Source organism: Pteropus vampyrus, unplaced genomic scaffold (assembly GCF_000151845.1).
Source record: "Pteropus vampyrus isolate Shadow unplaced genomic scaffold, Pvam_2.0 Scaffold212, whole genome shotgun sequence".
NCBI classification, from domain to species: domain Eukaryota; kingdom Metazoa; phylum Chordata; class Mammalia; order Chiroptera; family Pteropodidae; genus Pteropus; species Pteropus vampyrus.
Genome location: NW_011888993.1, coordinates 65,434 through 74,644, shown reverse-complemented (window position 1 = coordinate 74,644; position 9,211 = coordinate 65,434). Strand labels below are relative to the sequence as shown.

Genomic DNA, 9,211 nt, shown 5'->3' with positions numbered 1-9,211 from the left:
GGAGCGGCTGCCGGCTGCGGGTCAGTGTGGGACGGTCATTGACTGGGCACAGGGAGCGCCGGCTGGGTGGAGGACGAGCCCCAGGCTCCGACCCTGGCAGCTCCTGATGATTCAGTCCCAGAGGGGAGCTTGGGTTCTGGAAGGCCGTCCAGAACAGGTGAGGTCAAGCAGGATGGACCAGGCAGGGTAGTCGAGGCAAGGGTTCCTGCCCGCGCCGCCCGTATCGGCTCAGGGCACAGTCTGGGCTCTTAGAAGCTGGAGGTCGGGAGAGCGGGGCCATGCTGGCACCACACAGTGGGCGACGTGCGTTTGAGGGCCACTGTGCTGACCGGGTCCCCGCCACGGCATCTGCGCGCTCCCGCAATGGAGCCGGGGCGTCCCGCCCAGCCCGTAGTCCTCCCCTTTGCCTGCCGCCCCGACATATGGCTGGGCCCTGGGATTTCTCTCCACCCAGCCGGAGCCCGGGAGAAGAGTCCCGGTGCCCCCCGCCCGGCCGCCCACGGCCCAGGAGGTGTGCTACCGGCGGGCTCAGCAGGCGCAGAGGGAGTCAGCCGGCTGGCTGCAGGCTGCCCAGCGGCCGGCTGAGAAGCCGTCCTCTGTCCACCTCTCAGCCCCCGGTGAGAAAAGGAGGACAGCCCACGTCCCCAACCCTCGCCTGGCTGCAGGTGAGTCCTAGCGCGGGGGCCCCGGGTGGCCAGGCTCCCACTGTGCCAGCGCTGGGGGCCTCGGGCACGGCCCAGCTGGGTCTCAGTGCGCGTGTCTGTGAAATGGGATCAAGTGTCCCCAACAGTTAGTGGGAGGTGAGGGCAGGCCTGGCGCAGTCCCAGTGACTTTGGTGGGGTCTGGCTATGGAGACACAGAGGGCTGCCTGTCTGCCAGACCGAGCCTGTTCCGTACTGTCCTCCCGCCTTCCTCTGAGGCCCTGACCCTGAGGTCGCCCTGTGGCCCTCCCACTCTGTCCCTTCCTGGTCTTTGTGTCCCTGCCTCCCCCAGGTTCCTGGGGCGTTGGAGGCTGGCGGCCTGGCCGGGGCTGGTCTGAGCGTGCGCACTGGGCTCCAGACAGTGGTGCTGGGGAGGGGAGCCAGCTTGAGGGGGGCTGCGGGGCTGAGGGGCTGAGGGGGCTGGTCTGAGCGTGCGCACTGGGCTCCAGACAGTGGTGCTGGGGAGGGGAGCCAGCTTGAGGGGGGCTGCGGGGCTGAGGGGCTGAGGGGCTGAGGGGCTGAGGGGCTGAGGCCCCAGGCTCAGGCCTACTCAACCGGGCCAGCTGACCTGGGAGAGGGGCCAGGGCTCTGCTGGCTCCTCGTCCTGCTCTGAGGGGCACTTGTTCCCTCTGGGCCTTGTCCGAGAGTTAGGCCCACACTTGGATGTCTCCCCGGTGGTGCCCGGAGGCCTCTTCAAGACACAGGCTCAGCCTCCCCAGCCCAAGGTCTGCCCCGTTCTGGGGTGCCCCTGCTGCTGCTCAGACACTCCCTCGAGTAGCCGGCTGAGGGGGCGAGCGGGCCCCACAGGGTGCTCCTGCAGACGCAGGCGTCCACAGCCCTCCCGGGGCTTCCCCTGGCATCTCCAGACTCTGGGCCCTCCCTCCCTCCCCAGAGCGCCCGAGGTAGATCATGACGGTGACAGGCAGGTGTGGCTTTGAGGCTGTGTTTTAGCCCAGGGAAGGGAGATGCCTGTGAGCTGTGCACACCTGAGACATGTCCGAGCTCAAAGCCTGACCCCTGCACTTGGCCGGGCTCCCAGCCGCTGCCGGTTCTCTGGACCTCCGGGGTCCTGCCCGGTGCCGCGCACTTGAACTGCGGGAGTGTAGGGAGCGTAGGGCGCGTAGACGCTGTCCTTCCGCTGAGCGCACGTTCAGCTGGCCGGCAGCTCCCTGCTCCCTGCGTGGCCTGCGTGAGCCCCGATGCAGGACTCCCAGGGTGGGGCCTGCGCCCTCCGCTCTGTGCCTCGCTCTCCTCGTCCATCTGCGCCTGTCCCTTCGTCAGGACCAAGCCCAGGCTCAGCCGGTCAGAACCCTGTACACGTACTCGGGGTGCACATTCCCACCACCCCACCGTGAGTCCTCGGAAACAGCCCCGCAGGCGGGCACCCTCCTCCCTGGGGTGGGAGACTGTCTGGTTTGTGACCTCATCAAAGGGAGAGGCAGAACACAGGCAGCGGCAGGCGGGCCAGCTGGTCACAATGACCAGGCCAGGGCATCCCAGACCCTCTGGTCCCCAGCCCAGGAGCCAGGGCCTTTCCTCCCTCAGACGTCTATGCCTCGGAGTTGGGGGCCGGAACATGTGGCAGAGGCTCCCCACGCCCCCTGCCACTCGCCGGACCACCCCTCCGGCCTCCTCAGCCCCGTCGCGCCCCCCTCTCGATGGACTTCCCCGAAGCAGCTAGAGCCTGATGTCGTCCCACGGCCCGCGCGCCCGGCCCCGGCCCTTCCCCCTGTGCTCCGGCATGCACGTGCTGCTGACGCTGAGTGACCGCGGCTGCCTGGTGCTCTGCAGCTCGGTGATGGGTGCGCTGTCCTCCTGTACTCACGTCCCCTGTCCCTCGCCAGCCCCCACAGGCGCCAAGAGAACCCTCGCAGCCAGCAGCAGCCAGCCTCCCAATGGCCTCGAGCCAGGCAGCCAGCCCCTGAAGACGCGAACGCTCTCGGGCATGGCGTCCAAGACCACCAGCACCGTCACCCCCAAGCGTGTGGCGCACAGCCCCTCGTTACAGGTGAGCACCCCCCGGGAGCCCGGGTGCTCACGACGCTGGTGGCACAGCCCGCTCCCCCTCTCCTGCCCCTCGGCCGTTGCCTTCGAACGCGCCACCCTCCCCTCTCAGAGGTGTGTTAGTTTGGAGAAGCACCGAGTGCAGGAGCACAGCGCTGTGCCGAGGCCCAGTGTCCAGTAGGCTCCACCCTGTGTGCGGATATTCTGGGGATCCGAGAAGTGTCAGATCCAGGCAGGGGTGTGTCACCCTCTGCCGTTTCTGTATCCCCTCCAGAGTTTAAAGAAGCCCGTTATCCCAAAAGAGTTTGGGGGCAAAGTCCCCACCGTCATCCGCCAACGCTATCTCAACCTGTTTATTGAGGAGTGTCTCAAGTTCTGTCCCTCCAACCAAGAAGCCATAGAGAAGGTGTGTGAGCCGAGCAGGCGCCGGGGGTGTGGGCCGGGGCCAGGCCGGGGCGGAGGGGCTGGGGCCGTCCCTCGGGGTCCAGGGCTGCAGGCTGAGCGCGTGTCGTGCCCAGGCGCTGAACGAGGAGAAGGCGGCCTACGACCGCAGCCCCAGCAAGAACATCTACCTGAACCTGGCTGTGAACACGCTCAAGAAGCTGCGGGGCCTGGGCCCCAGCGGCGTGCCGGGCCTCAGCAGTAAGTCGGGCAGGCGCAGGCGGCCCCGGGGCCCTCCTGGCGGCCTTCCTGCCACTCTGAGCACTGAGATCCTCAGACAAAAGGCCCCCCGGCTGTCAGGCTCTATCTAAGCTGCTAAGCTGGCTGTCGCCCTGTGCCCTCGGAACAGCCTGTCACTCTTAACCACCCCCCCACCCCCCCACCCCCGTGAGAGAGAGAGCTGAGAGCCAGGGTCTCTCCAGCGAGGGGCCGCCTGCCCGCTAATGGGCGGCCTCTTCAAAGCGCAAGGCGCCTGCCCGCTCTGCGCATTAACCCCGAGGACGCAGTGGCCCTCGAGGTGCATTAAGCTGACAGCAGGCGCTTCGCACGCTGCTCTCGGTCCAGCCCGCCCACCACTCCCGGCGAGAAGGCCTCAGAGCTCGAGTTAAATTCTTCCTCAGAACCCCGCTTGGGGGGGAGGGGCTTCCAGGCAGCCCGAGGCCTGTGGGTCCTGAGTTAGGGTTGGGGGCGGCTGCCCAGAGTCACACGAGGTCAGACCACCTTGCCTCCGGGTGGTGGGGGGCTGTCTTGGGAGCGCCCCGAGGAGGTGGGGGAGCACCAGGGAAAGCTGAGGGGGTCTGAGCCTGGTTTACGCGTCCCCTCCCCCTTCCAGAAAGCGGTGGCCGCAGGGTCGTGTCCCATGAGGTGGTGCTGGGGGGCAAGTTGGCCGCCAAGACCAGCTTCTCTATCAGCCGCCCGACCAGCCCGCGGGTGGAGGACCTGAAAGGTGAGCCTGGTCTGTGACACAGCAGGGCCACTGGGCGCTCTCCCACCCTCCCTGGCCCCTTTCAAACACCCATTGCCCGCCGCGTGGCCAGCCTCACCGTGGGCTCACTGCCTGTCCTGGCTGTCCCCAGGGGCGGCCCTGTATGGACGCCTCAGGGACTACTTGCTCACCGAGGACCAGCTCAAAGAGAATGGCTACCCCTTTCCGCACCCCGGGCGGCCGGGCGGCGCCGTCATCTTCACGGCCGAGGACAAGCCTCCCAAGGATTGTAAGTGGCCTCCCGCCACCCATGCTCGGCAGAGGGTAGGAGGGGAAGGCTGCCTGGGAGAGGGGACAGCACAGGCGGGCTGTGCAGACAGGCCTGACGCCTTGGCCCCCCACCCACTGTGCCCACCCCATAGCCTCCTGCAGGGTCTGCTGCCGCTGTGGCACGGAGTACCTCGTGTCTCCCTCGGGCCGCTGCGTGCGCGACGAGGAGTGTCACTACCACTGGGGGCGGCCCCGCCGGAACCGAGGTGAGACCCCATGCACCCCTGCCCCCCCCGCCCCCACACTCCCTAATTTCCTTTCCCTTTATTATATTTTCTGACAAAGGTGACACAAAAACCTTCGCGTCATAGTGTTCAGAGGCAGATGACAGGAGGGCCTCCCGCCCCCTTGCCTCCACCCGCGCATAAGTCTCGTAGGGACACGCAGGCGCCAGGGAGCAAACGGCTCGCCTTGTCCTGCAGCTGCTGGTGTCACTTAGTGGCCAGCGTGGCTGGGTGTTCACCAGTCTCCCGGAGCGCCCGTGGCTGCAGACCCAGCTCTGGGGGCATGCGGAGGGGTCCCCGGGGCACAGCAGGGCCCGGCTCCCTGTGGGACCCACACCTGCATGTGTCCCCACTGCTACCCCGGGGAGAGCCCAAGTGGGGTCGGGGTCACAGCTGTCCCAGATCCCGGAAGGAGACTGGAATCCTCGGCTCATGGGGTTCACCCTTAAACCCAGGGCTAGGGTCCCCTTGCTGGGAAGCCTCCGCCAGCCCCGGCAAAGCGGGTGTCAGCAGCTACCTGCAGGAGGCGTGGGGACACAGCCCCTGACACTGTCTCCCTTTCAGCGGCTGGCGGCTGGGAGACTCAGTACATGTGCTGCTCGGCTGCCATCGGCGCCGCTGGCTGTCAGGTTGCCAAGGTGTGTCTCCTGGGCCTTGCTCGATGCCCCTTGTCCTGGGAAGCCCCCTCCCTTGTCTTGGCTAGAGCTGGGCCCCTGAGCCACCCTATTCCTGTCCTTTGGTTTGTCTGCCTTAGAAAGGGGACTTGGGTCCACGAAAGCCCTCAGCACCGGCCTGGCCCTGTGAGCCCAGCCTCATCAGCTTTGCCCGAGGCCCCCGCCTTGCCCCTCCCTCTGAGCCCGTCACCCTCACCTCCCTTCCCGTCCCCGCCCTCAGCAACACGTGCAGGATGGACGCAAGGAACACTTGGAGGGGTTCGTGAAGACCTTTGATAAGGAGCTTCCGGAAGACGCTCACCCTGGAATCTACGCCCTCGACTGTGAGATGGTGAGTTGGCCAGCCATGACCGCGGCGCTGGCCGAGGACTCATAGACTCTGCAGGCCGCCGGGGCCTTGGTGCTCCGTGGGGCCCACTGCCCGCCGTCCCGGCACCTCTTCCTGGAGCTCTGGGCCAGATAAAGAGCGGATGAAGAGCCGTGAACAACAGCTGAGCCCTCCGAGTGGGCCACACAGTCTGTGGCCGAGGCACATTCAGCCTTGCCAGCAGCTGCTCACAAAGGGCGTTTGTCCCGTCACCAAGCAGATGCTGTCACCTGACCCCCCAGCACACACCACATGCTCTCGAAACAGCTGGCTTTACTCGAGGCCCCCGGCGTTCACGAGCACAGCGCGGGCTTTGGGAAAGGCACCCCCATTCACACCCGCTCCGACCCCCAGAGAGGCCCGGAAGGTCTCTGCCACGGGGCTCGGGGGCCGGGGGCAGCCTGGCTGTGAGCACTGGGATGGGGGTGTCTGGCGCGGGCTCCCACCGGGGCCATGTCCGAGCTGTGTTCTCCCGGCCCGCAGTCCTACACTACGTACGGCCTGGAGCTGACGCGCGTCACGGTGGTGGACACCGACATGCAGGTCGTCTACGACACCTTTGTCAAGCCGGACAACGAGATCGTTGACTACAACACGAGGTGCAACCTGACCCCAGGGTTGGGACCCCGTGCCCCCCAGGGCCAGTCTCCTTGGCCCTGACCCAGCTCCCGGGCCGTACGTAGCCACCCTAAAGCCCCTTCCCCTCCGTCGCCAGGTTTTCAGGGGTGACCGAGGCCGACCTCGCCGACACGAGCATCTCGCTCCGGGACGTCCAGGCTGTCCTGCTCAGCATGTTCAGTGCCGACACCATCCTCATCGGACACAGCCTGGAGAGCGACCTGCTGGCCTTGAAGGTATCTCGGCCCACCCCGGGCTCGCCCTGTCAGAGGGCAGGTGGGGCGGTGCTGCCAGCGAACGGGCGCGCTGCTCTGGAACCGTCCTGGGGCGCTGGACCGGGGGTCCCTGACGCGCCGGCCGTGCCCCAGATCATCCACAGCACCGTGGTGGACACGGCGGTGCTCTTTCCGCACCGCCTGGGCCTGCCCTACAAACGCTCCCTGCGCAACCTCATGGCCGACTACCTCAGACAGATCATCCAGGACAACGGTGAGGGGCCGGCGCCCAGGGCGGGGCGCGGTGCTGCGGGCGGGGCGGGCCCGGCCACCCTGACCTCTGCCCCCTCCGCAGTGGACGGGCACAGCTCCAGCGAGGACGCCAGCGCCTGCATGCACCTGGTGATCTGGAAGATCCGAGAAGACGCCAAGACCAAGCGGTGACCGCCGCCCGCCCCCCCCCCCCCCCCCCGCCCCGCTGCCCCGGCCCGTCCTCTAGCCCAGGCCTCTTCCAAAACAGTGCAATAAATCTCGAGAGCTAACCCTGTCCACCTCGCCAAGACCTGGAAACCGACAGCACGGGAGGAGCCGGCAGCACCCAGACCCAGCACCGCCGAGGCCCCTCGCCCTCCCTGCCTCCGCCCCAGGCCTGTCTTCTGGAGACTGCTGCTGACTCTCACGGCGCCGAGCCGGGCCCTGCTGTGTCCCCGGCAGCGAGACCACCTGCTCCTCCCCCACCTGCCAAGGTGCGGGGTGGGCCAGGTGGGCTCGTCCGGGTTTGCTTAGACAGGGGTTGTCTTTTTTTATTTTGTATTGTTATTTTTATTATTTCTAATTTAAACCTGATGACTTGCACAGTTGTCTTCCCCCACCCGGAGGAGCAAGACCCTGGTGCTGCTTCCCCACTGGGGGTGGGGGTGGGGGGCAGGAGCAGTCAGCTGGCGCCTCCACAGCCACCAGGACCTGAGGGTCCAGCCTGAGCTGGGCCCGGACCGGTGGGCACTAGCCTCCCCCAGCCCACCGGGACTCCTTGACTTCTGGGAACCGAGCCAGCCCCACCTCCAACCCCCAGGGCCCTTGGCCTCTGGACACTTCCCATTCCCACTGGAGCCCTGCCCTCCCCAGGGGCCTTCTGTCGAGGCCCACAGCCCCGCCCCCCCCCACCCTGACCCCCTCTTCTCCAGCCCCAGGCAGGGACAATAAATGTTTGTATGGATTTTAGATCTTGTGGTCTCTGGTGGTATTCTTGGTGCCAGGTGTGGAAGTCATCGTTCCTGTGACCAGGGCCTGCCCCAGTGGGGGACCAGGAATGAGACCTTAACTGTTGAAAGCCAGCTCCAGGGCCCAGGCCCCTCATGACCTCACCCCCCTGTTCTGGGGACACTGTTCCAGAGCAGACCCACCGTCCTGGGCAGCCTAGATTGGGGCCTGTCACGCCTTCCACCCCTTGGGGTGCTGTGACAGTCGAGCCAGCAGTCCTGTGAGTGGGGCTGCACGGCCGAAGGGGCAGGGTGGCCAAGGCAGAGTGCGCCCAGTCCCCGAATCTACCTACTGGTGTGTCTACACTAGCGGGGGTCGGCGGGCCAGGCTGTTCAGGCCTCAGCTTTTAACTCAGAGTGAAGTGTGAATCCAGAACAGGCCAGGGCCGGATGGGTGCTGAGCACAAGGGTTCTGGGAGGGGGCCTGCCTGGACGAGGCCCCTGGCACCCGGTCACGTCCCTCTGGGGCTGCTGTCATAACCAGTTGACTTTCATTTCTTCCAAACTGGAGTTGTTAAATGCCTCTTGTTTGCTAAGGACGAAGTGCTTGTGGTTTCTGTGGTGTCTGCACCCCCTCCTCAGAGCACTCTGAGGGAGGAGAGGAGCTCCCCAACACAGGAGGCATGCAAGCTTTCAGCCTGCCGAACCTGCTGGCTGGCAGCGTCCAAGAGTCAGTTCTTGCTGCTCAGGAATCTTTTTCTACCTGAGAAGAAGTTGGGTCCCCAGATCCACTCCTCACAGACACCCCCAGCAAGGTCTCTCCTAGAGGCTGTTAGGGCATTTCATCCAAGCTCCTCCTCTGGGGTCTCTCGTTCACCACTTGGTAGGGCTGGAGGTGACATCCTGTGTAGTTACCACGCTCCCCTGTCATTCATTCATTCAACATCTCCTGGGGGGACCCTAGCCCCAAGTGGGGAGGGGAGACTAGGGCACAGAGTCAGACACGGGTACCCCCATCTGTTGTGTCAAGGCTGGGCCACAGGGACCGACCCCAAGGCTGGGGGGAAAGGGTGGGGAGGGGAGGGAGAGTATTCAGAGCCCAAAGCCTTTCTAATTTCTGCTCTTTCTGGCATTCCTAAAAGTGAAAATATGAAAGACAGCTTAATCATCTCCTCTGTGCCCCCAAGTTTGCCCATCCCCCTGAGCCCTCACTCGGGCACCCTAACTTTAGGAACCTTCCACACACCCTCCTGCCCTGGTTCTAGCCCCCCATCTCCACTGGAGGCTGTGCCATCTTCACTGCTGTCTCCCACCCCCATCGCCTCCTTCAGAAAGGCCCCTCCAGAGCCCCACTGCGCGCTGGGTGTGCGCACCCCGGGACAGAGCCCTGCGGGCTTCCTCCTGGCGCTGGGATGGTCGAACGGACGCCCCCAGCCTGGCGCCCAACACTGCACCTACTCAAAGGAGTCGTGAAAACCTAGGCACGCGGCTCCGACTCACGCCCAGGTACCTA

General features: G+C 65.8%; 1 protein-coding gene across 1 annotated transcript in view; it reads left to right on the top strand.

Moving 5' to 3' along the window:
- The window catches only part of REXO1 (RNA exonuclease 1 homolog), a gene marked incomplete at its 5' end in the record, with an annotated part of 14,608 nt that extends 7,665 nt beyond the window's left edge, over positions 1-6,943 (top strand). The window contains 13 exons of the mRNA XM_023538105.1: positions 455-665; positions 2,546-2,709; positions 2,980-3,111; positions 3,224-3,347; positions 3,979-4,092; positions 4,223-4,360; positions 4,494-4,607; positions 5,190-5,263; positions 5,520-5,630; positions 6,150-6,265; positions 6,382-6,520; positions 6,653-6,773; positions 6,855-6,943. Of these exons, the coding sequence (XP_023393873.1) occupies positions 455-665; positions 2,546-2,709; positions 2,980-3,111; positions 3,224-3,347; positions 3,979-4,092; positions 4,223-4,360; positions 4,494-4,607; positions 5,190-5,263; positions 5,520-5,630; positions 6,150-6,265; positions 6,382-6,520; positions 6,653-6,773; positions 6,855-6,943 (1,647 nt within the window). The remainder of the gene's footprint in view (positions 1-454; positions 666-2,545; positions 2,710-2,979; positions 3,112-3,223; positions 3,348-3,978; positions 4,093-4,222; positions 4,361-4,493; positions 4,608-5,189; positions 5,264-5,519; positions 5,631-6,149; positions 6,266-6,381; positions 6,521-6,652; positions 6,774-6,854) is intronic.
- Positions 6,944-9,211: the final 2,268 nt, after the last annotated feature.